At 42.4% G+C, this 27,720-nt stretch overlaps 1 protein-coding gene across 1 annotated transcript in view; it reads left to right on the top strand.

The window, feature by feature from the left end:
* Positions 1-27,720, top strand: part of LOC117402329 (disks large-associated protein 2) — a 199,451-nt gene that overhangs the window by 125,008 nt on the left and 46,723 nt on the right. Inside the window, exons 4-5 of the mRNA XM_034003367.3 lie at positions 2,722-2,933; positions 15,364-15,514. Of these exons, the coding sequence (XP_033859258.2) occupies positions 2,722-2,933; positions 15,364-15,514 (363 nt within the window). The remainder of the gene's footprint in view (positions 1-2,721; positions 2,934-15,363; positions 15,515-27,720) is intronic.

Below are 27,720 nucleotides of genomic sequence, written 5' to 3'. Positions count from 1 at the left end.
GTTAAATTAGTACCAGGTGCAGGGTATTTAAGAGAGGCAGCTAGTTTGCTCAGGGCTGCTGAGTAGAAGGAGGCAGAAAGAGGTACTCTGCTTCCCAGCAGTCGTGAGGTAAAGTGTGGTGTATTAAACCTGTGTGTTTTGTTTTCTGTTTGGTGGGGAAACAGCTTAGCTGTCCCACTCGTAGTCAGGGTGTTCCTGTTTGTTTAGTTAGTGCTCGTAAAGAGCTAGGTGTTTATTTTGTGTGTTTTGTTTTGTTTGGTGTTCATTAAAAAATAGCGCAACCGCGCAAGAAAATCCATTTCAGTGTCCTGGGTCGTGTTTTTTAAAGGGGCAACGAACCCGAGTGGGTGAGTTCTTTTACAATATATATATACAGTACTGTGCAAAAGTTTTAGGCAGGTGTGAAAAAATGCTGTAAAGTAAAAATGCTTTCAAAAATAGATATGTTAATAGGTTATATTTATCAATTAACTAAATGCAAAGTGAGTGAACAGAAGAAAAATCTAAATCAAATCCATATTTGGTGTGACCACCCTTTGCCTTCAAAACAGCATCAATTCTTCTAGGTACACTTGCACAAAGTCAGGGATTTTGTAGGCATATAGTCAGGTGTATGATTAAACAATTATACCAAACAGGTGCTAATGATCATCAATTCAATATGTAGGTTGAAACACAATCATTAACTGAAACAGAAACAGCTGTGTAGGAGGAATAAAACTGGGTGAGGAACAGCCAAACTCAGCTAACAAGGTGAGGTTGCTGAAGACAGTTTACTGTCAAAAGTCATACACCATGGCAAGACTGAGCACAGCAACAAGACACAAGGTAGTTATACTGCATCAGCAAGGTCTCTCCCAGGCAGAAATTTCAAGGCAGACAGGGGTTTCCAAATGTGCTGTCCAAGCTCTTTTGAAGAAGCACAAAGAAACGGGCAACGTTGAGGACCGTAGACGCAGTGGTCGGCCAAGGAAACTTACTGCAGCAGATGAAAGACACATCATGCTTACTTCCCTTCGCAATCGGAAGATGTCCAGCAGTGCCATTAGCTCAGAATTGGCAGAAAACAGTGGGACCCTGGTACACCCATCTACTGTCCGGAGAAGTCTGGTCAGAAGTGGCCTTCATGGAAGACTTGCGGCCAAAAAGCCATACCTCCGACGTGGAAACAAGGTCAAGCGACTCAACTATGCACGAAAACACAGGAACTGGGGTGCAGAAAAATGGCAGCAGGTGCTCTGGACTGATGAGTCAAAATTTGAAATATTTGGCTGTAGCAGAAGGCAGTTTGTTCGCCGAAGGGCTGGAGAGCGGTACACGAATGAGTGTCTGCAGGCAACAGTGAAGCATGGTGGAGGTTCCTTGCAAGTTTGGGGCTGCATTTCTGCAAATGGAGTTGGGGATTTGGTCAGAATTCACGGTCTCCTCAATGCTGAGAAGTACAGGCAGATACTTATCCATCATGCAATACCATCAGGGAGGCATCTGATTGGCCCCAAATTTATTCTGCAGCATGACAACGACCCCAAACATACAGCGAAAGTCATTAAGAACTATCTTCAGCGTAAAGAAGAACAAGGAGTCCTGGAAGTGATGGTATGGCCCCCACAGAGCCCTGATCTCAACATCATCGAGTCTGTCTGGGATTACATGAAGAGAGAGAAGCAACTGAGGCTGCCTAAATCCACAGAAGAACTGTGGTTAGTTCTCCAAGATGTTTGGGCCAACCTACCTGCCGAGTTCCTTCAAAAACTGTGTGCAAGTGTACCTAGAAGAATTGATGCTGTTTTGAAGGCAAAGGGTGGTCACACCAAATATTGATTTGATGTAGATTTTTCTTCTGTTCACTCACTTTGCATTTTGTTAATTGATAAATATAAACTATTAACATGTCTATTTTTGAAAGCATTCTTACTTTACAGCATTTTTTCACACCTGCCAAAAACTTTTGCACAGTACTGTATGTGTGTGTGTGTGTGTGTGTGTGTATATATATATATATATATATATATATATATATATATATATATATATATATATATATATATATATATATATATATATATAATATATATGGTAATATGCAGTAAGTAAGTGTTTTATTTATTCAGTCCAAAACATGACAATAGGGCGACTGGTCCTTTAAATGCAAACAAGAACAAAAACACTGTATAAAATTCAAACAAAAACCTAGCTCTCTATGAGCTCTATCTTAACTTTGGTGATTTCCCTCATTTAGTCTCTGTCTATAAAAGGAGAGGGAGAGTAGCTTAAGAAATTGCTTAAGATTTATGAAGTTTCACAGCTGTCATTCATCACATGTCTGCTGTTAATATACTTTGGGCCCATCTTCCTGGCACCACAGTTTTTCTTTCTTTTTTTTTAGTTTATCAAGGTACATGTACAAAGAAGGAACTCACACATTTGAATTAACATGAGTTAGCTCAAGCGTATTAAATGTCACCTTGGAGTGAATAGAAAATCCTTTTGCCCCTCAGCAAACATACAATTCTAACGTGATCATTTTGTGTGTTTCTTGGCATTTTCAAATACTTTAGATTTCTGTAACTGAAATAACTTCTTTACGCCTATGAATCTGACATGCATTGAAAAACTACATTGAAAAAGAATGCTACTGTAACAATGCAAATATTTGGCAGCTTTGTGAATAATGCATAATGACATCCATTAAAGAATTCAAACTCTTATTTTGCTGTGCAGGTGCCTCAAGACGAATGGGGAGGGTACCCAGGGATTAACAAAGATGATGAGATCCCCTGTAGGAGGATGAGGAGTGGGAGTTATATCAAAGCCATGGGAGACGATGAAAGTGGAGAGTCTGACACCAGCCCTAAAACATCACCAAAGGCAGCCATTCGACCAGATTCCCTTGTCAAATCTGCAGGGCAGAGACCACATGGAGACCACCAAATGTAAGAGTTTGTAAACATTATCATTAAAAACTGCATACCACAAGCTGCAGATAATGTATGCTGCATTCATTACTTTGGGGTCAAAGTTGAGGAAGTGCATAACTGTACAGTAATGGAGTTTGTTGTATTATTTCAATAATGGGTCACAAAAGAAAATCTCTAGAGGAACATGGCAGTGCCCTGATCTCAAATTAAAAACTGAAAAGGTCTAGAAAGGGAGACAAGGACATTTTGCACTGCAAAGTTTGTAAAACAGGAATCACTCGCCAGGCAAATCGTTTTGCTGAATATTTGAACATAAGTCTCATTTGAAGTTGAAAGAAAGTCAAGCAAAGATAACCCAGGCTTCGATGGAATCCTGTTTGGGAAGAATGAGGCAATCTCTAGCATTCTTAACAACAAATGCGTGGTCGCTCCTGTTCATCAGATTAGTTAGCCCGCCATTGGTTTAAGACTGTTAAGACTGTCACTAGGCAATGGTCAGCATACAGCTACCGACACCAAAAACCCACATGCAGATGAGAACTTGAAGCATATATGGAAGCTACTGTAAATCAAGTTCAGTATATTAGGTCTAGAAACAAAAATGCTATCCCTTTTCCTTAATTATAAGATCTGGTACCTTTTTGTTTACAAATTAACCCCTAGTTACTACATGTTTGGAAAGTGTGTTTTAATTGCCTTAATTAACAGGATTGTCTGATGGGGTATATCCATTTCATCCATTTCTCCCAGCTTTTGGTTACTGTATGTTGTTGTTTTTTTCCATTTTGTTTTCTTGACTTCTGAAGTTATTTTCCCTTATTTTTTTATTTTTCTAATTTTTTTTTCTTAATTTTTTTTTACTGATTTTCAAAGAAAATATATCTCAAACCCTATCCTGGTTGCATTGTCATTTTTAAGTTATCTACTGAATTGCAGTTGCTTAGCAACCCTTGACACATTCTACAGTCAAATACAGGCATACAGTGTGATGAACTGGATAAAAAATGTGATTAAAAAAGGAACTGCAATCAAAAGAATTTGTTGGCTCTTCGTCTGTTCAGATAAGAAATCCTTGCTACAATGTTATGTAGAGACATCACAAACTTTAATGGCCAGGGTTGTAAGGAAAGAGTACTTAACTGACTACACAGAAGTCCAGACTTTTCAGAAGACCTCAGTTCATTTTCAATCACATACTTCATTACCCTGTCCTCACAATCAGGTACACAAGCCACAGATAGTCGGTATATGCATAGTATCGTAAGAGTTCTCCTTCGGGTATTTAGTACCAACTCTGAAAGACATTCAGGTTACATTGCTTTTTATAATTGCACAACTATTAACCACCATGACCTACTTGTTCAACTCTCTTCATTATACACACACACACCCACAATGCATCTCCTCCATTGGGAGGTCCAATTTGACCTCAGTATCTCAAAAGCCCCAAACCTTAAAGGTGCAGAGCTAGGATTAATAAATAAGGAATCATTACATATTCTCCCTGGTTATTACAAGGGACGTCCTTGGACCATAAACTTATCCATACCACAAACATTGCCATTATTATTGATATTATACCTAGTGTGAACAACGCACTATTCCCTACAATTGACAGTTAGAGACCATATGCATATATCTTCTAAAAGAAAAAGAAAATATCTTTCATAAACAATATGAAAACCATAAAGAAAAATAAGGTGACTTTAACCTTGCACTACTGAACTGTATTATCTTTATAAAGGCCTCTTTCCATTTCTATAACTCAGTATTACTCAACTTTTCAAAACAAAATACTAGAACTGGAGTTATTAAACTCTTAACTAGTAAATTGTAACTTATGGTCCCTTTTTAACCTAGATGTATGTACTATGTGAAGTTTTACTTTTCCTGTACCATCGTTTCACCTTACTAGAACCATATGATTTTATATATTTTAGGACTTGTGGCAATGTGCCCCGCCCCTGTGTGCATATTATGTGTTGTATGTGTTGCGTGCGTGTGTAAATGTTGGTGTATAGTCATTGGTACACGGGATATAAACGGGTCTGTGTTTCACGTGTATTTAAAAAGTGTAGATTTGTATTTAGGCACGAGGAGGGCACAAATCACTTCACGTGCTGGTTAAATGTAATATGTGAGCACGGGGTTGCACAGAATTAATTCACGTGCTGGGATTCAAGTGAATAATTAATTAGTAATTGAATCCCAGCACAACAGTATATATAGATGCATGTTTCTTTCACTCAGGGTTGTGTGTTCAGGGCGAAGGAACGGGAGTGAGGAGATAATCTATAGAGAAGCAATTGCTACGTGGTACGTGTTTGTTTAGTGTTTAGGGAATATTTCTGGTTCAATGGATCCATAGACTGATGGAAAGGAGAGTTTGCCTCAACGTAACCCACAGAGTCCTGACTTGTGCATTCACTTCCTGTGATGCATCCATTTTGTCCTTTTCCTTTGCAGTTTCCCAGGCAGTAAGTTGGCTACATGCACTACACCAGCATCTCTACCTTCTGGGAGTTTGGTCAGTCTATAGTTAACATCAGTTTTTGTACTATCCTGTATAGTCCATCCTATACAAGAGTGAGTTTTGCTGTGAACCCTACTATAGTATTAGACTTAGGGTGAGTTTTGACACAGACCAGATCATTCACTCTGTAATATACAGTTTCTTCTCTTCTGATCATAGTAATGTTCCTGAGTTGTGTGACTACTGTCTAAGACCCTTCTAGCATGGTCATGTATCGGCCTGAAGAGAGGTCACTAGTTCTTCTTTATAGTCAGTCACATAACTCTGAGGTGAGTGCAATGAGGGCTGCAATACCACATATAGTGATGCTGGTATGTCTCTACCATAGAGAAAAGCTGGAGTTTCTCCTGTGCTGGAGTGTGGTACTGTTCTGTGTGGAAGCGCTATTTGCGATACATATCGGTCCCAGTAGATATGTTGTTCCCCAACAAACACTCTTATTGTAGTTTTTATTGTTCTGTTGACCCATTCTGTTTGATTTGTTTGGGGGTGGTAAGCAGTGGTAAGGTGTTGTTCTGTACCCAAAATCCTCAGAGAAGTGTCAAACACACTGCTGACAAATGGGGTTCCTCTTTCAGATATTGGAAACCTTGGAGCTCCAAATCTACAGAAAATTTCGTCGAGAAACTTTGATGCAGCTGTTTGAACTGTTGCTGTTTTAACAGGGAATATCTCCACTCATTTGGTGAAAAAGTCTAGAAAAACTATCAGGTACGGATTTCCTCTTGGGGTCCGGGGTAAGGGTCCAACATGGTATACTCCACAATACTTCCAGGGGTACTGGGGTTCAATTGGGATCATCAGCGCCAGTATCCAAAGTGCATTCAAATTCATTTTCTGCTTGATCTGAATTGGAAAAATCAGTGGTGAGGTATAAGCAATAGTAGTGTCTGCATCTCTGACATGTCTTATAGCAGCTGTATGTGGTTCCTGAGTTGGAGGCTGTAGTTGATTGATCTTATCTCCTCTTCTCCCTGTTGTCCATGCTGTAGCCAAGATGACCATCTTCTGGCTGGTGGAAGAGAGTGTCTATCATAATTGATGGCTGTCATTTGTAAATAGTTGGACTGCATGGCTGGAGGGTGTCCCATGTGAACTCATTTGCCGTATACAGTCCCTCTTTGGCCCCCTCTCTGGAAATGTCTGGGTGGACCATATCCCTGTCTTCCTTGGTTAGAAAAAGATTTACTTCCACATCTGTTGGGACAGCTCTGGATGAGTCACATCTGGATGTCTGCATATGTAGTAATAGGTGTTTTGTGACCCCATGCGTGTAGTTGGTTCCTGAGTATCTTCAGCTGTACCTGAGACATATAAAGAGCAACTTTGTATTTTTGATGTGTGTGACAACTATGATTTCTATTTGTTCAGCTTCTGAAAGTGGGATTTTCAATTTATGGAATTCATTTACCATGTATGTAATGAATGTTGGAAATGGTTAATTGGATTTCTGCTGTTTTTCCAGATTATTTTGTCAGTGTTCCAAAAGTGGGACTGTCCCGTCCAAAACAAGACATCTAGTCACTTTATTCCCGACACACAGCCTGACTGGGTCCGCACCTCCACAGATGTGTATTTTCCAGACACTCTGGTTCCTAAGGGTTTAGTGAAATTATTATTTATTGATCTCTATTTGTACTAAGGTTGTTGTCTGGTTACTTTTACTTATTAACCATTAAATTATACTTCAAATTAGCCGATATGTTAGAGGAAGAGAAAGCACTGTAATGGGTTTGGGATGTGTCAAATGGACAAATCTAGTTCATTTGATTGCACAACACCCTTCAGTTGAAGGAGTCTCTGATTTATACCTGATATTTGAGCATATTTAAACATGAATGGATAATGTTTATTTAAATAGGGTATTATGTTGCCTCTTTTATCCATTGCTGTAATTTTAGAGTTCTAGAGAAGCAAACAAGAATGCATTCTTTTAGACTTCTTGTGATGGGGTGCCCCTCCACTGTGCATATTTTTGTGTTATATGTTGTATGTGGTATGTATGTATTGGTGCACGGAGGGTGGGTTATCACAGGTGATTTAAAATATGTATTAGTATGTGGGCACATGGATTGCACAAATTAGTTCACGTGCTGGGATTCAAGTGAATGATTAATTACACTATGTAACACAATTTTTGTTCCTGGGTAGTAAGTGTTATTTCCTAATTGCTTATGCCTCAAAAGTATAGAAAATGGCTATTATTCCCCACAAACTTTGCTTTTGTGACCAGGACAGTGATATTTTGAAATTTACCTATTTCCAATGAGAAAACGGGCGAATTTGTGTCTTTTCGTTCACATAAAGTCAGAAAAAAACAACATATGAATCCAAATTAACATGTATTTATACTAAAGTAATACAAAAAATATTTAGAAGTGAGTAGTTTTTCGAGATTTACGATTATACTGTAAATCACTTTCACGAATCAGCCCCCAAATGTAGTCTCCCATCATGTTCTCGTTATACTGTCCTTGGTAGCGACGTTCAAAGTCCAGTATATCCTGGTGGAAGCACTCGCCTTGCTCCTCCGAGTACGCTCCCATGTTCTCCTTGAATTTATCAAGATGAGCATCAAGGATATGGACTTTGAGGGACATCCTACAGCCCATTGTGCCGTAGTTCTTCACCAGAGTCTCAACCAGCTCCACATAGTTTTCGGCCTTGTGATTGCCCAGGAAGCCCCGAACCACTGCGACAAAGCTGTTCCAAGCCGCTTTCTCCTTACTAGTGAGCTTCTTGGGGAATTCATTGCACTCCAGGATCTTCTTTATCTATGGTCCGACGAAGACACCGGCTTTGACCTTTGCCTCAGACAGCTTAGGGAAGAAGTCTTGAAGGTACTTGAAGGCTGCCAACTCCTTATCTACAGCTCTGACAAATTGTTTCATAAGGCCAAATTTGATGTGCAGTGGTGGCATCAGCACCTTCCGGGGGTCCACCAGTGGCTCCCACTTGACATTGTTTCTCCCCACAGAGAACTCGCTCCGCTGTGGCCAGTCCCGCCTGTGGTAGTGCGCCTTGGTGTCCCTGCTGTCCCAAAGGCAAAGATAGCAGGGAAACTTGGTAAAACTGCCTTGGAGACCTATCAGGAATGCCACCATTTTGAAGTCTCCTATGACCTTGATGCCATCTCAGAAAAATGCAGATATGTATCCACTTAGGAGCTGGAACTAAACTGAACTGGTGGGCTTAAGGTCCCTGTATTTATACTACTATTTATATTACTGGAAAGTTCTAGAAGTTACTCCAAGTTTACTCAGCACTGAATCTATCTGGAATGTTCTGGAAAATAGGTAAATGTATAAATGTAAATATATATATATAGATGTGTGAATCACTCGGGGTTGGGTGTTCAGGGCAAAAGGACGGAAGAGTTGGAGAGTACAGGAGACTGTTTGGAGAAGAAAAGAATGCTACTGGTGTATTATTTGAAAGGTACTCGTTTTGTTAAGTGTGTTTGTGTTTATTTTGTGTTGGTTTATTTTGGCCATTGTGCCCTTTTGTCTTGTGTTATTTAATTTAATAAATACGAGTGCAGCAGTGCAGTTTTGCCACTCACTACTTGTGTTTCTGAGTACTTCTTCCTGGTCTGACGTCGCCCCTACAGCCAACCTGTCACCTACGGAGTCAGAAGAGGGATAAACAACACCTCCACAACCAGGCAGATTTGCATTTGTTTTAAATTATTTTTTGAAGTGTCTTTTTGTGAAGATGTTAAAAAGTATGGACAAGATCTGGGGCAATTGCAATGCGTACCGAGTCCACTGGGATGGTGGACTGGAGGATCTCCTTGGTGGCCTCGAGAGGCAAGGTTGGTGCCTTGCATGCGGTGAGTTTGAGAACAGGGTGGTATGCTGCCCCCTCCAAAAGGAAGAGGAGTGGCCTGCCCAAAGACCAAAGAAAAGAAGTGGCCATCCCCAGAAGAAGGGGAAGAAGCCAGTGCCAGCTCCAGAGTCCCCGCAGCAGCAGCTGGGGGAAACATTTCCCGGGTGCCACGCCTGTGCTGAGCCTGGGCATGCCCCTTGTCATCCCCCCTTTCAGCCACCGCAGAGCCCCATCTGTGGGGGTAGGCACTACGTGGCCAACTGCTGTGTCCACCAGGAGGGGGAGGAGAAAGGAAGAGTGGGAGAAGCCCCGCTGCCGTCTCCAGCTCAAGAGGGAGAAGCCCTGCATCAGTCCCTAGCGACCGAAGGAAAGCCGCATCAGTCCTCAGCAGCCAAAGGAGAACCGCCTCAGTCCCCAGCGACTGAAGGAGAGCCCCACCAGACCCTAGCGACTGAAGGAGAGCCACATCAGTTCCCTGCGACCGAGAGTCACACCAGTCCCCAGTGATAGAAGGAGACTACCCGCTGCTCTCGCCTCCACCGCCAGGGGGAGACTGCTGCTCCTGCCTTCGACGCCAGGTGGAAAACTGCCCACTGCTCTCACATCCGCTGCCAGGGGAAGACTGCCCGCTGCTCTCACCTCTGCCGCCAGAGGGAGACCATTTGTTGCTCTTGCCTCCACTGCCAGAGGGAGACTGCCTGCAGCTCCCACCTCCACTGCAAGAGGGAGACTACCTGTTGCTCCCATCACCTCCTCAGAAGCAAGTCCTTCCTGAGCCTGCAAAGCCTAGGGCTGCCACTCCTGCACCACCTAGGGCTGCTGAGCCTGCCACCACCTAGGGTTGCCACGCCTGCAATATCCTGGGAGACAGTCAGCATGGTTTTAGAAAAGGGAGATCAGGTCTAACTAACCTGCTTGATTTTTTTGAGGATGCAACATCGACAATGGATAATTAAAAAGCATATGACATGGTTTATTTAGATTTCCAGAAAGCTTAAAAGATTAATTCTCAAACTGAATGCAGTAGGGATCCAATGAACTGCATGCACATGGATTAGGGAGTGATTAACATGTAGAAAACAGAAAGTACTGATTAGAGGAGAAACCTCAAAATGGATCGAGGTAACCAGTGGTGTACCACAGGGATCAGTATTAGGTCCTCTACTATTCCTCATCTACATTAATGATTTAGATTCTGGTATAGTAAGCAAACTTGTTAAATTTGCAGACGACACAAAAATAGGAGGAGTGGCAAACACTGTTGCAGCAGCAAATGTCATTCAAAATGATCTAGACAGCATTCTGAACTGGGCAGACACATGGCAAATGACATTTAATGGAGAAAAGTGTAAGGTACTGCACGCAGGCAATACAAATGTGCATTATAAATATCATATGGGAGATACTGAAATTGAAGAAGGAATGTATGAAAAAGACCTAGGAGTTTATGTTGACTCGGAAATGTGGGGAAGCTATAAAAAAAGGCCAACAAGATGCTCGGATATATTGTGAAGTGTGTTGAATTTAAATCAAGGGAAGTAATGTTAAAAATGTACAATGAATTAGTAAGACCTCATCTAGAATATTGTGTTCAGTTCTGGTCACCTCGTTACAAAAAGGATATTGCTGCTCTAGAAAGAGTGCAAAGAAGAGCGACCAGAATAATCCCGGGTTTATTATTATTATTATTATTATTATTATTATTATTATTATTTATTTCCTAGCAGACGTCCTTACCCAGGGCGACTTACAGTCGTAAACAAAAAATACATTTCAAGAATCACAGTACAAGTATTAATACAATTAAGAGCAAGATAAAATACAACTAATTTCAGTTCTAGTAAGTACAAGTATATGACAAAATACGATTCAATATCGGAGCAGATAACAGTGTCAGTAATAGTTACATCAGGATACAATTAAATGCAAAATACTACAGATTGAATAACACTTGTGGCAGATTACAGTACACTACTCTGTAAAGTACAGGATTAAATACAGTAAAATAGCGAGCAGATAAGTGCAAGTAAAGCACATTAAGGAAGAGTGATAAAGTGTCCAGAGGGAAAAGAGGAGTTCTACAGGTGCTGTCTGATGAGGTGAGTCTTTAGGAGGCGCCAGAAGGTGGTCAGGGACTGGGCAGTCCTGACATCTATAAGAAGGTCATTCCACCACTGAGGGGCGAGGGTGGAGAAGGAGCGGGTTCTGGAGGCAGGGAAACGTGGAGGAGGTACAGCCAGTCTTCTAGTGCAGGAGGAGCGGAGAGGTCGAGTGGGGGTGTAGGGAGAGATGAGGGTCTGGAGGTAGCTGGGTGCAGTCTGGTCAAGGCATCTGTAGGCTAGCACAAGAGTCTTGAACTGGATGTGAGCAGTGATCAGGAGCCAGTGGAGTGAGCGGAGCAGTGGAGTTGCGTGGGAGAAGCGAGGCAGAGAGAACACCAGTCGAGCAGCGGAGTTCTGGGTGAGCTGGAGCGGACGGGTGGCGGACGCAGGGAGGCCAGCCAGGAGGGAGTTGCAGTAGTCTAGGCAGGAGAGTACCAAGGCCTGGACCAGGAGCTGGGTGGCGTAGTTGGTGAGGAAGGGTCGGATTCTTCGGATGTTGCTCAGGAAGAATTGGCAAGTGCTTACTAGAGTGGAGATGTGCTGGCAATACGAGAGGCAGGGGTAAAGGGTGACTCAGAGGTTCTTAGCTGAGGAGGAGGGAGAGAGTGTGGTAGATTGCAGAGGAATGGAGATAGAGAGATCAGCGGAGGGGGAGGAAGAGGAGGGAAAGAAAAGGAGGTCAGATTTAGAGAGGTTGAGTTTGAGGTGTTCGAGTGCATCCTTGAGGAGATAGCAGACAGACAGGTAGAGAGAGCGGTGGAGGCAAGGACAGAGGGGGAGAGAGAGAGCAGAGGTTACGGTGAGAGGTGACAGTGGAGGTAGGAGGAGCAGGGAGAGATGGGAGAGACAGAGAAAAAGATGAAATAGTGATCAGAGAGGTCCAGGGGGTGACAGAGAGGGTGGAGGGGCAGCAGGCCCTGGAGATGGTGAGGTCCAGTTGACGGCCAGCTTTGTGGATAGGATGGGATGGAGAGAGACAGAAGTTGAAAGAGTGAAGGAGAGGGAGGAATCCAGCAGAGTGGCTGGGGTTGGAGAGATGGATATTGAAATCACCTAATATTATTATTATTATTGTTATTTATTTCTTAGCAGACGCCGTTATCCAGGGCAACTTACAGTCGTAAACAAAAATAAATTTCAAAGAATCACAGTACAAGTATTAATACAATTAAGAGCAGGACAGTTGGGGTAGACAGAGAGGGGAGGGAGGAGAGTAGATAGTCGAGTTCATCGAGATAGTGAGCGAGAGGTCCAGGGGGACAGTACAGTACAATTAGCAGGAGTTGACAGGGAGAGGTTAGTTGGACAGCATGAAATTCAAAGGTGTTAACAGAGAGTGAGGAGAGGTCGGAGGGGCCAGAAAAGAATAATGAGGGAGAGAAAAGAAGACCAGTCCCACCTCCCCGTCCAGTGAGATGCAGAGTATGGGACAGGACGTAGAGAGAGGACAGGGCAGCAGGACTTACAGTTTTATCAGGGGACAGCCAGGTTTCAGTGAGAGCAAGGAAATCGAGAGAGAGCTGGGAGGCAAAGACAGAGATGAAATCAGCTTTGTTAGCAGAAGAGTGACAGTTCCAGAGTACACCAGAGAGAGTGTGAGGGGGGATGAGGTTAGAGGAGCAGCGGCAGAGAGAGGGCAGAGGACGAGAGTGAGAGGACAGAATAACAGGGATGTGAGAGACAGTCATAGCAGGACAGGTGAGACAAATAGGCACAGTGGGAGCTGGAGCGGTGGTGGGGAGGGTACAGATTACTAGTAGATGGCGTCTTCCAGAGCGCTGCTAGGTTCAGATCTTTTCCAAAAGCCTCTCCACGCAGGCCTCCCCTCACTAGACTCCCACAGCTAGACTCCCGGCTCTTTTGTTGTGAGGCTCTTTGCTTGGCTGGCGCTTCGGGCTGGCGCACAAATAGCCTAACTGACTAACCTCGTAAATAACTCTTGTGTGTTTTTTTTTTTTTTTTTAAATGCTTCGAGGCTTGGGGTGGGCGGTTGTATTTCGTTCATCCAGCGTATACTCTCATTGCTGAAGCTAATGGCAGTATGCGATCCCCTGGGGGTTCAAGGGTGGGAATTAACAGCACTAGTGTCCGAGTTAATAACTTCCAGTGGCATTGCCTAAACAGTTGTTGTGACAGCGGGTAACAGTCTTGTGGACATGGCTGTGTAGTGTTGTGTGGGCATTCCGTCCCAGGCTTAGTCTCTAGTTACAAAGATTGAAGCTTGTGTAGTGTATTTACTATAACCTCATTGACCTTTGCAAATGCCAGCTGTGAGACATCACAAAACATGGAACTAAAGCTACTATACCAAAGGGGTGGGGTTCTGTCAGAATGAAAAGGAAAGCTGATTCTGCTAAAAATGTGTTACATGTATCGGTGGAAGAGCTTGTTGGAATGGCATGTATTATGTTTATGGCTCCTGTTTTCCGGTTTTTATTAATTTATTTTTTAGCTATTTATATTTTCGGGGCTTTTGCTTTTTATATACTGTATGAAATCATTGTTTTTGGTTACTTTCCAAAATGCTTGAACATTTTGTTTTCTGTCACAATATGTATTTGACAGTATGTATACACTTAAGTTGTACCTTCTTTCCTTTGTTGTGTTCCTCAACTAAATCCTTATGTTCACGGGCACATTCTTATGGGGCTTTTGTGTGTCTAGGCATTTTTACATTTCACCACAATTTGCAATTTTGTTTTAAATCCTCCCTATTTAACATTCCTAATTGTAATCTCGTTTTAAACCTCACAAGCATCGATGTAGGAATTTGCTGCCCCTCAGTAGTTAGGGTGGGTTTGAATTATTCAGAAAATGATAGATACAAGTCACAAATGGACATTTTTGTTTTGTTTTGTTTTTAGATGGGAACCATTTCCAGTGTTTATTGGCTATACATTGATTTTATACCGGGTATCGGGGTGTTTTATTGTTTTTTGTCAGTTAAAACCGAAAATCAAAAGCCCTAATTATGTTGCATAACCACTTGCATTCCAAACTTGGAATGTAAAACCCATGTGTTTAACAACAACAATAACAGATAATAGTGCTATTATTCTTGAAAGAAAATCCACTTGATCTGCTCTTTTTTATCGTAATATGGGTTTATTTTATATTTTGGAAGTCATAATGCATAATCATAAGAACCATACTATCAATACATTGCACGTAAAAGGTTTTTTACAACGACTTCTAATTTATCATCATACATTATTTTTTATTATGATTTTTTTTTTTTTTTTTTTACTGAATAAGTTAGTGTGCTGTGTTCTGGTATTCTCTTTTTTATTTTATTGGAGTGACCCACATCCTGGACAGTCCTTTTCGGGATTTGTTGGAGGAAGGACCAGAAATAAGAAATAAAAAAGAAGGGCTGAATTGTTTTGTGGGGTGAAGTTTGACCTGTTCACCTAACAGAAATGCATACATGCATATTTTGTATTAGTTTTGAAGCGTAAACACTTTTTTTTCTGCAAGAGATGTGATGTGGGTCCAAGAGAACCAGGGGATTAGGGCTGCTCCAGACACTCCCTCTGCAGGCTTCCAAAAAGATTGGACCCACACTTACAATCTAGCTTTTATAATTGTGTAAATAACATCTGTGTCAATCCATAACATATTTTAAATACTTACTTCTTAACTCGAAAGGCTGACCAAATTACATTTTAAAAACAGACAATGACATTAATTAATCTATTCTTGTTGTTTAGAAAGACTTGTACTGTATGTACTTAAATAAGACATGTGTGAGGGCTCTATAGAGGCAACACGGGTGCTTTAAACATCTTGAGGTTTATGATATAAAAAACAAATCTAAACAAGAGAAAGAATACATTAGTTAAGATAACTGTAATATTGTATACTGTACCAATACTGATCTGCTATTCAAGTCTTATTCCACACATTTTGTACACAGTATGGAAAATTGACTTTGTTCGGGAACTGGATTCATGCTTATTTTTATTTTATTTTATCCATGTAGCCAGACCTACCACCTGCATGCTGCGAGAGATATGCATCCCAGTGTCAGCTTGGATCCTGCGGCCAACTATAACTCCCCCAAGTTCCGTTCCAGAAATCAGAGCTACATGAGAGCAGTGAGCACCCTCAGTCAGGCAAGCTGTGTTAGTCAGGTGAGTTCATTCTCCTAATGTACAACAAATCGGAGGACTTAAACCAAGAGCCCAAAGAAGATGATTAGAAGAAGGCAGTGCAGTGGATCGCTGTGCCTTGACATTTGCTGCTGTGAGGCAGATTGTGGGACAAGAACTCCATGCTGGGGGTTGAACTCTCTTAAGGTGAGTGAACACTGTTGTAGATATAAGTTAGACTTAGACTTAGAGTTGGCATAATAGAGGATGGATAGTGAGAGATTTTTTAAGATTGGCAAACCAGAAACCCAACTGGCTGTGTTCTAACCAAAACCGTTCAGATCTAAACAATACCAGACATTAAACTTGAAATCTCCAATACCCCCATGGTAAAAGGTCTACTACAGTGGTGAGCGATGTGAGTCCAGGGGGTCACACCAGGCCAAAAGGAGTGCTAATAAACAGCAGTAGGATGATGTAACACATTTTAAAGTTCTTTGAGGGTCACACAGGTTAGCTCAGGTTGTCCACTTCTGATCTACTTCTTATTAGTCTATTGTTGGTTATAACTTAGCCTTTACAAAATAAGGAATAGCACTGGAAATATACATAGGCAATTAGATTTATGTATTGCACATGATTACGTATGTCTTAGCACTATGGGGTAGGTGTACTAAAGTGCTGCGTTTGTCACAATAGTTACAAACCAGTTGCAAACGAGGTCTTGGGTGAAATGTACTAAACCAGCGCAATGCTATTTTTTTGTTTACGGTTGAAGTGTAGATGAATATGTAATTCTGGGCGTCCCTGCATAAATTTGCAAAAAGGGGGTGGTGATAGTGCAAATGAGGGTTCTCGAATATTATAATGAGATGTACGAAAGCTGCAGACAATTGCAACACTTACAATTTGTTGCTGGCATTTCCCAGTCTGCTTTTCTCGTGCAAACAGCCAAATACCTATTTTTCCCTAAAAGCAGGGTGTACTTACAAGGCTTGAAAACACATTTCTATGACATTTCTGGTTTCCCCAATGTGATGGGAGCAATAGACTGCACAACATGTGCCGCTAACCCCTCCAGCTTATTATGAGCATCTGTATAGGAATAGGAAACACACCTATTCTATTAATGTGCAGGTGGTTTGTAATTGTGCACAATTTAGCACTGCATAACTGACTAACTTAAATAAAAACGTACAGTATACAATTGGCTTATAGGCTGCTAATGATAGTACGAATAAGTGGTATAATGCAAAATTTGTTGCTGGTCCTTTAAAATTCATATTAACGAGAACTGACTGTCCTCCTGTAAGTATCATAACTTGTCAATGCGGCACCATGAACTATTTTGTGACAATTGTCTAGGCTGCCAAGTTAATAATAACAATAATGAAAAAGAAAGCTAAAATCATTACTTTCAATTGTAAATAATATTTTATTCACATTGTACACCAATGTGTACAATGCAGCAGCATGATTTCTTTTGTGTTACCATACAGGTAGCCTACAGGCTAAAGTAAAAAGAAAGTGTGCAAGGTGTTCATTTGATTTTACTACTGTACTGTATACTGTATAGGCGTACAGTACAGATTTATATTTTTGCTCTTACTTTGCTAAGGCCTCGTACACACACAGCCTAAATGCGGTTGCGAGTTCAAGTTTTGCTCTTAATGCGGTTTAAGTACACACACAGTTCGTTTGCAAAAGGCAGCAACAACAGCACTAGTTAATCCTGTTCAGAACAAGTAGCGAGTTCTGTTATTAATTCAGTTTGGTTACTTAAGGTGCAGCAGCTGTGTGTGTGTGTGTGTGTGTAAAACTGCACTAAAACAACCGCAGTAGGTGCTAAGTGGATTTCTGCGCGAGCAATGACGTTATCATTTATCAGACATTTTCGTGTGATAAACATGGCTAAAAAATATATACAGGTGTCTGATGAGCCAAGATGATTTTGTAATATTGATGAATAATACATTAATAACAATAGTAAATAGTGCATACATGTAATATACTTTTTTTTTTATTTAATCAAACTACAGTTGTATAATATTCTCACATAAGAAAAAAAATGCACACATTTTATTTTGGGTTTTGCAACTTAAATAAAACAATATGGGACAATTCGTGTCCCCAAACGCCACAGTGCAACCACAACTCGTTTTTTTCCACCGTTTTATTATTATTATTGCTGTTGTTGTTGTAATTATTATTATTATTATTATTATTATTATTATTATTATTATTATTATTATTGTAGTTTTATGCAGGCGGACGAAGCCGTCCGTCTTAGTTATTATTTTGAGATGACGGTGAAAAGCTGTGTGTTTGTTTGTTTCGTTTACTTATTTAGAAACCCCGTGCAGCCGGTGACCATCTCCCGAGTTAAGTAATTGACTAATTGTTGCTAATCGGGAGATGGTCACCTGTATAAAACGTGCAGCTTTTCTGCACTCGAGGAGAGAGTGTTCAGGGAGTAAGGAACGGGAGTTAAGGAGAGGAGAAGAGAAAAGCGAAAACAACTGCTATTGTGCTGGAATAGCCAGCACAATATTTGTTAGCACAATTGTTTGTTTGTTTGTTTTGTTTGGCCAATGTGCCCTTTTGTTTCTGTCTTTTGTTCTGTTTAAATATTTTGTTTTATTATTTAATAAACGCGTTGAGCGCCGGTTGCGCTTCAGTTTTGCCCAGCAGCTCTTTGTTTATAATTTACTCCTTCCTGGTCCGTGACGTCACTGTAAAAAAACTCTGCCACATATGGTGTCCTGCGTGAGATAAACACCTCCAGAAGCCGGACCAGGAAAACAAAGTGTGTTTTTTTTTGGAGGAAAAATAATAAGGATGGGAAGGAAAAAGGGAAAGGAGAGGAACGGCCAGCCCCCACAACAGAGGGACAGAGGAAGCAAGAGGGTGGACCCTAATCTCCGGCCATGGGATCTCGCATGGCGGGTGCAGAGGGAGGACTCCACAGAGGAGGAGGAGGAGCAGTGGTGCACATACTGCCATCAATTTGGGCATGAGGAGGAGAGCTGCCCAGAGGTCGACAGGGACACAGACAAGGAAAGGGATGAGCTCGAGGTCCTGTTGTGTTCAGCGCCCAAGTGGAAGAACAATGAGCATCCACAGCCCAAGAGGGGCCATTGGGACAGCTATTTCGACCTGGTCGAGACCATGAGCTGGTGCCCTTCCTGCGGTGAGGGGGGCCACTCGGTTATCAACTGCCCCCGCCCCGGAGAGGAGGAGGAGGGATGACCAGAAGGCAGCTGGGAGGCCTACCTCGATGCTCTCGAGGCCCAAAACCTGTGCCCTGCCTGCGCGGAGTGGGGCCACTTTGTGGTCAGCTGCCCTGCCGTCCAGGAGGAGGAGGAGAGGGCGCACCAGTCCCCAGCGTCACAAGGAGACTGCATTCTGCTCCCACCTCCACCACCCAAGGCAGACAATGTGCAGCTCCCACTTCCATCACCAGGTGAGGACTGCTTGCTGTCCCTGTCTTCACCACCAGGTGAAGACCACCTGCTGTTCTAGCTCCCCCCGCAGCTACTGTTTGCGTCTCCACCTCCAGAGGGAAGTCACAGGCTGATCTCGATTCCGACTGAGGAAGACAGCCCATAGTGTGAAACTGGATGGCCCGGGGATGATGAAACTGAAACTGGATGGGACTCTTCTCCGCCATATGAGGGAGACAACTGGCCAGACTTGAGTCCGACTGAGGGAGACAGCCTGTTGTCTCCAATCCCACTATCCAGAGAAGAGATGGTTCTGCTTCCACTACCTCCACCGGCAGGAGCAGAGCAGCAGGAGCTGCCTCTGACACTCCCACCTCCACCAGTAGAAGGTGAATACCTCCTGGTTCCGCCTCAACCGCCCTGGGAGGACTGCTTGCCCCTCACACCTCCACCAGCAGAGGGTGAATACCTGCTGGTTCCGTCTCCACCACTGTGGGAGGACTGCTTGCCCCTCCCATCTCAACCAGCAGAGGGTGAATACCTGCTGGTTCCACCTCCACCGCCAGGAGCAGAGCAGCAGGAGCTGCCTCTGCCACTCCCACCACCTCCACCAGCAGAGGGTGAATACCTGCTGGTTCCGTTTCCACCGCCATGGGAAGGACTGCTCCTGCCCTGCCTCACTCCGCCCAAGGATGCCTGCTGCTCTGCATCGCCTGGGGTTGCCTGCTGCTCCGCATCGCCTGTGGAGCCACCAGTTACAGGGTACGAGGGAGATGTGGAGCTCCCGCTGCCGCCTCCATGGCCAGAGGCTCCCCTCCCGAGTTCGCCTGCCGAGGGTCCCGAGGGTCCGCTGCTGCTGCCGTCGGGTCCCGAGGGTCCGCTGCTGCTGCCGTCGCCTCTCGAGGGTCCGCTGCTGCTGCCGTCGCCTCCCGAGGGTCCGCTGCTGCTGCCGTCACCTCCCGAGGGTCCATTGCTGCCGTCGCCCACCGAGGGCCCGCAGCTGCTGCCGTCGCCTCCCGAGGGTCCGCTGCTGCCGTCGCCTCCGGAGGGCCCGCTGCGGCTGCCGTCGCCTCCCGGGGGTCCGCTGCTGCCGTCGCCTCCGGAGGGCCCGCTGCTGCTGCCGTCGCCTCCCGAGGGTCTGCTGCTGCTGTCGCCTCCCGAGTCCTGCTTCGCCTGGGGTCGCTACCAGTCCTGCCATGGGGCAGGAAATACTGTGGTCGGAGCCCCACGGAGGGGAGCTGCCGGCCATGAAGAAAGGGGGGAAGGTCAGGAGACCAGCTCCCCCAGCCGCACTTTCGTGGCAGGAGAAACTTGGTCGGAGCCTCACAGAGGGGAGCTGCTGGCCATGAAGAAGGGGGGGGAGGTCAGGAGACCAGCTCCCCCAGCTGCACTTTCACAGCAGGAGAACGGGTGGCTGGAGCCCCACGGAGGGGAGCTGCCGGCCATGAAGAAGGGGGGGGAGGTCTGGAGACCACCCCCAAAATTGCTTTGGTCGGAGGAGCCGGCCTGTGCAAGGTCAGCCTTGCCACTGCCAGCAGGAGTGCTGACTGCCTTGCCCGTTGTGGGCCAATGGAAGCCTCCGTCCCCACCTCTGGAGCATGGAGAAGACTTTTGGGACTTTAAGGGGGGAGGTGACCGTTGAGGTCATGTGTGCTGCACACAAGGGGGGGGGGGGGCGTGTGTGGCAAAGTGCCCACCCCTTTATATTTATTTATGTATGTTTTATTATTATTATTATTATTGTTGTTGTTGTTGTTGTTGTTGTTGTTGTTGTTGTTGTTGTTATTATTGTAGTTTTATGCAGGCGGACGAAGTTATTATTATGAGATGACGGCGAAAAGCCGTATGTTTGTTTGTTTGTTTCATTTAGTTATTTAGAAACCCTATGCAGCCGGTGACCATCTCCCGAGTTAATTAATTGACTAATTGTTGCTAATCGGGAGATGGTCACCTGTATAAAACGTGCAGCTTTTCTGCACTCGAGGAGAGAGTGTTCAGGGAGTAAGGAACAGGAGTTAAGGAGAGGAGAAGAGAAAAGCGAAAACAACTGCTATTGTGCTGGAATCACCAGCACAATATTTGTTAGCACAATTGTTTGTTTGTTTGTTTTGTCTGGCCAACGTGCCCTTTTGTTTCTGTCTTTTGTTCTGTTTAAATATTTTGTTTTATTATTTAATAAACGCGCTGAGCGCCGGTTGCGCTTCAGTTTTGCCCAGCAGCTCTTTGTTTATAATTTACTCCTTCCTGGTCCGTGACGTCACTGCAAACACTCTGCCACACACAGATACCGCACGTCTCATATGTGTGTTTTGACATCCAGGAAAGGTCTCAGTAAATAACAAAGACACATACACTACTCCTTAGACATGCGCACATTTTTAATCCAGTTATTTGGAGACCACTCAAGTCATTCCCACGTCTTCTGGTCGGAAGATCTCCCAAATGTTTGAATCTACCGTAGGGTTACCACCTTTGAAATGCAAAAAAATGCACTCAATTTCACTCTCTTGAATTTTAGACATGAAAATGACTTAAATGGAGAATCTTCGAAAGAAAACCATTTCTCCAGATACACTACTGCTTGATTGTACACATCCTTTGCTTTTTTTCTGAATTTTCCCTAGGCCTCTCTAGGCAAGTGTGGCAAAGCTTTGTTTACCTGCTAACCAATAAACTTGTAGTTTGCTCTGTCAATCAGCTGGCTTCTGACATCCGCAGTGGTTAATTTGTGCACCTCTTCAGCTATGAAAGTTAAAAATGTCATGAAATGTTTTGCTGTCAAATGCGTTTTCTTAAAATTCTCAACACAGTTTTATCTATTCTGCAAGTTCTTGCGTGCGCTAAACAGAGACAGTCTGCTGCCAGGGACATTTATATTACTTTACGATTTCAGCTACGTGCCATAAAGATGACTCGGCATGCAGCCATGTAGCTAATTTGCTGCCAGAGTCCACTGACAAAAAACTGTAGCTGTGCATCACTCCATGAAAGACGTAGGCCAATTCACTTGTAGCCACAGCGTCTTCTTTAACAGTGTTTCTCTGTGAGAAAAATGATGTTATGCATGCATTCTGTTTTGCACTCTGAACTGCTGTTTGGTGTATTTTTCCAGTTGAATGTTTCCGAACAACATCAACTCCATTATATTTCACCGTAAAGACGCATTGACAAATTGTACAACAGGCGTTTGTTTTATCAGCACATTTTGCCAGCCAGTCTTTGAACTCTGTTGCATTTAACCATTTGATGTTGAATGTACAGTTTCTGATGCAGGATTTCTTTTTCGGGGGGGGTAGTAAGATCTCTTGATGATGCATCTTCACCCAGATCGTCCATTGTTTAATTTGTATTTACTCCTATCACACACATTACTTAAATCAAAACGGTTACTTCTCTCGCCTCGCACGTCCCCTCACTCTTGCCTCACACGAAGTACTCTCACGTGACTTTCTCAAACTCTCTCTCACACACACTCACACGCAATGGTGACTCGTGGCTTGAAAAAGCCCCCTCACCGCCCCCAAAAAAAACTGTGCTCAAACCCGATGCCTGATTTTAACAATTTTTATGTAAACATTAAGCTAGCTTTCTAACATTACCAGATCTTTCATCACAAACAGTTCTACGCCAGATTGTCACAATCAATAGAGCTGCAAACAACACTTTACAGGCAAGGGTCTCTTATTGACAGCTGCACCTGCACTAACCTGAGCGTTTGAAATGGAAGTATCGTCACACTCTCGTGCTGTTAATAACATTCTGAACTACAAAAGAGTCAGGTTTGGTTTCTGTTGATGTCTCTAGCGTTGGTGGTTTAGCTCTTTGGTTATGTTATTAAGTTTTGAAAGTTTGAAATAAACTGCACACTTACGTATTTTTAAATAATAAACCCTGGCAACAGTGGCATAGCCAGGATTTTTTTTCGGGAGAGTGTGGAAATTGTAACTTTTTTAAGGTGAGTAGTCACAGTGGTGCAATTGGCAACCTGATTTCTTATTAGTGCATTGACATTTTATTTTCGAAAAATAAAGAACAATCTCCAATAACCAAATACACTGTTGTGCAAAAAAAAAAAAAAAAAAAAGATTCAGTTTAGAACACTTCCGATTAAAAACAAAAAAGGAAATACAAAGCAAAGGACTTGAACTTTTAGATTTCAATTTCACATTATGATACTAAATAAAAATAACTATATATAATTTCATTTGTACTTATGGTTGTTCATTTTTGTTAACTAACATTTGGTGTTCAAAGCAAAGCAAACCATTTTATTTAATTTCACAAATCCTGACTAATTTAATTACCGTTTGACTGACGCAGGACTGCTGGTGGTACCTAATCTTCTGGAGGTTCGGGGGTGGAGGGACTTGTGCACACAGTTGCATTAACTGTATTGTATAACTACAGTGCCTTTAAAAAAAAAATGTACGAACAGCTGATCCAACAAAAAACTTTGGTTGATTGACAGCAAATGCAGCCGTTTTTATGGTATCACACCGCACTGACATTCGCTAGCCTATCAGGCTTTGTTGAGCTGACAGACTAAACAAATAATCAGAATGAAAACAAATAGGTAACCGAACTCAGGAATTGAAACAGTTTTGCCGTTTCTCTCTCAGCAGCGTCCAGAACTGTTTTCATTCTGATTTATTTCTTTAGTTATTCAATTAATAATAGGTTGTATATTTACCACTCCATCTCCAAGACCTGGATGTATTTGGTTACCGTCCCTTGATGAAGCTGGCTGCACAATCCGTGAAAAATGATAATTTTATTAGTAGGCTGTCCGCTGGAGAGGTCAGCTGGCAGTAAGATATGTCGAGAGGCAAGTGCATTCTACGTAAATACATAGGCTACTATTACATAGTAGATGTCCTCTACCCCATCTATGTGTGTAGTAGCTAGGCTACATATCATATACAGTAATCATAGCCTATATGTTATATGCATCTGTGTGTGGGGCTGAGCGAGTGCAGTTTGCTTATGTATTCTTATTGGTTGATAGCAACGCGGTAAATAAAAAGTTTGCTTCGTGAGCGAAAAGAAAAATCAGCACCGCCCGTGCCGCGCCCGCCCCATGTCCTGTGTGAACACACAGGTAGACTATAATGGGAAGCAAAAAATATAACAATATTGCAATTTCTTTATTTCTTACACATGTTTCAGTGTGAACGATCCTAACGCAGTGGCTAAGCCACTGCCTGGCAGAAATCTGGGGGGGGCACGTGACCAGGCGTGCCCCCCCCCCCCCCCCACGCGTCACCACTGCTCACACAGTGCTTTTGCTTGTTGGTGGGCAGAGTAGACAGACAGACAGACTGTATTTTCAGCATTTTAGTTATTGTTTAAACTCTGGAAATGGCAACACTGCAGCAATGGTCTTTAGTTGGACACAGAAACATTGAACATTAGATATCTCCCTGTAATATGACTACAATGCAAATCTTTAGACCCACATAAAAAAAAATCCAGCCGATTAAACTATTTTTGTGGCAACCGGCAAATCCATAAAAAAAAACAGCCAGGCCTTTCAAAAAACGGCCAGGCCGGTCAAAAACCGTCCAGCTGGCAACCCTAATCTACCATCATGGTACTGCAGAAAAAGCAAAACACCGTCTCCACTGGTTTTGCAGAAAAGAGCATAGCTGACGAGCTCTCGATCGATTACATACTGTACTTTCTTCCAAAAGCATAAACAAAAACACAGCTTCCATGCTGCCGCCACACAAACCTAACAAATATGGTGTAATGGCACTCACTTCAGTAATGAAAGGCGTGTGTGTACAACAAACAACCGCAGCAAGTGCAGTTTGTTAATACGGTTGTTGCGCTAACCGCAGTGTGTGTGTACGAGGCCTAAGTGTCGCAACGAAAATGCAAATTGCGGTATGTTTGCGTTGCGACTGGCCAATCTTAGCACACCTACCCCTATGATTAATTAGCTTTGACTTTGCTAAAAATGTATTTTTAAGCAACTAGCAATTGTTGGGGATATGCAAGTTGGTTTCTTAAGAAGGTTTCCCATGATCCTATACTTCAGATGCATGCTAAATGTTTTAAAGATGCAGTACCCTTTATTCAGTTAAAAGGCAAAGTACTGACTGTTGCACAATCACATTCTGGAGCCATTTCTACTATTTTAAATAATATTAAGAATACACTTGTAGTTTACAAATTGAAATGCTGGTTTAAACCAATGCTTACACTGTTCTGCTCTCTCATTCTCTAGGGAACCTGGTAGATGTCTAATGCTGGGATACTTTCTCTCAAAATAATTTTAAAGATAAAAAAATACCATTGACTCTGCATTTTTAAAATGATATACTTTCCAAGTGGAAATGTGATGGTGCACTTTTCTGTTAACCTCATTCTGTTTTAAGGCTCTGCTTCATCCTTTTTCTCTCCCCTATACTGTATTATATGTTTCCACTTTCATTTTCTACATCCTCAGCAAATAAAGAATGAAGGGAACAGTCAGTTGAAAAAAAAATCCTATAAAATCTGTTAGCAAATACTTCAGTACCCAGAAACAGCTATTCCTGCAAGTATGCTGTAGTATACCTTTATACACACACACACACATATATATATATATATATATATATACAGTGCCTTGCTAAGTATTCACCCCCCTTGGACTTTTCCACATTTTGTAGTGTTACAACCTGGAATTAGAATGGATTTAATTAGGATTTTTTGTCACTGATCTACACAAAATAGTCCATAATGTCAAAGTGGGGAAAAAAATCTACATATTTTTCAAAATTATTTAAAAATAAAAAACTGAAAAGTCTTGATTGCATAAGTATTCACCCCCTTTGCTGTGACACCCTTAAATATGCTCTGGTGCAACCAATTGCCTTCAGAAGTCACATAATTAGTTGAATGGAGTCCACCTGTGTGCAATTAAAGTGTCACATGATCTCAGATTAAATACACCTGTTTCTGGAAGGCCCCAGAGTTTGTTAGAGAGCATATCTAAACAAACAGCATCATGAAAACCAACGAGCTATCAAAACAAATCCGGGATAAAGTTCTGGAGAAGCACCAATCAGGGTTGGGTTATAAAAAAATATCCCAAACTTTGAACATCCCCCGGAGCACCGTTAAATCCATTATTAAAAAATGGAAAGAATATGGCACAACCGCGACTCTGCCTAGAGAAGGCAGTCCACCCAAACTAAGTGACCAGGTAAGGAGGGCATTATTCAGAGAAGCAACCAAGAGGCTAATGGTAACTCTGAAGGAGCTGGAGAGATCCACAGCTGAGATGGGAGAAACCGTCCATGGGACAACTATAACCTGGACGCTCCACAAAGCTGGGCTTTATGGAAGAGTGGTGAGAAGAAAGCCATTGCTGAAAATAAAACAATATCAAATCCAGTTTGGATTTTGCCAAAAGGCATGTGGGAGACACAGTAAACATGTGGAAAAAGGTTCTCTGGTCTGATGAGACCAAAATTGAACTTTTTGGCCTTAGCGCAAAACGCTATGTGTGGCGCAAAGCCAACACTGCTCATCACCCTGAGAACACCATCCCCATGGTGAAGCATGGTGGTGGCAGCATCATGTTATGGGGATGCTTTTCATCGGCAGGGACTGGGAAACTGGTCAGGATTGAGGGCAAGATGGATGGAGCCAAATACAGGGAAATTCTAGAGGAAACCTGTTTGTCTGCAAGAGACCTGGGACTGGGGCGGAGGTTCACCTTCCAGCAGGACAATGACTCTAAACACATAGCCAATGCTACACTGGAGTGGTTTAAAAACAAGAACCTGAATGTCTTAGAATGGCCCAGTCAAAGCCCAGACCTCAATCTGATTGAGAATCTGTGGCAAGACTTGAAAATTGCTGTTCACCAACAGTCCCCATCCAACTTGACAGAGCTTGAGCAATTTTGCCAAGAAGAATGGGCAAAAATTGCAGGATCCAGATGTGCAAAGCTGGTAGAGACTTACCCAAAAAGACTCACAGCTGTAATTGCTGCCAAAGGTGCTTCTACCAAGTACTGACTCAGGGGGGTGAATACTTATGCAACCAACAAATGTCTTTTTTTTGTTTAATTAACTTTTGTGCCACAATAAAAAATATTGTATGTTGTGTAAATCAAATGGTAAAAATCCCAATTAAATCCATTTTAATTCCAGGTTGTAACACCACAAAATGTGGAAAAATCCAAGGGGGGTGAATACTTATGCAAGGCACTGTATGTATATATATATATATATATATATATATATATATATATATATATATATATATATATATATATATATATGCAGAGTATATATATACATGCATGACCTGATTTGCTAAAGTTAAACAGAGTCTTTCTAATGAGTTATTAGCTGTTACCCATGTGGGGAAGGGGGGTTATTTTAAAGTTGTTTGGACATTTGTTTGTAATCATTTTGAAAATACAGTAGGAGGGAGAAATATGAATACTGAAACTCCCATCAATTTTATGAATTAAACTCAGGAATGTTTTACTGTTTTTGAGAATACTGCCCTAAATTTAAAAAAAAGCCTAAAACCCTTTTTCACTGACATATTTTGTTTATTTTCACTGCATCCTCTGTATACAATATACAGCATATACAGTGGGCTCCAAATGTACTAAGTATGGTAAATGAAGCACAATCTTACATAATACAGTTAAACTGTGGATTAGTATAGTTACCTTCAATATCCTCCAGACATACTGTTTCTTAAGGCCTCTACACAGCGGACGCGATACAACAAGCAATTGTGTCGAATGATACACTGCACCACGACAAAAAAAATTAAAAATAAGAGTCATTCACA

Source organism: Acipenser ruthenus, chromosome 5 (genome assembly GCF_902713425.1).
Source record: "Acipenser ruthenus chromosome 5, fAciRut3.2 maternal haplotype, whole genome shotgun sequence".
In the NCBI taxonomy this organism is placed as follows: Eukaryota; Metazoa; Chordata; class Actinopteri; order Acipenseriformes; family Acipenseridae; genus Acipenser; species Acipenser ruthenus.
The sequence above is the reverse complement of the archived record's forward strand: the minus strand, read 5'-3'. Positions and strand labels throughout refer to the sequence as shown.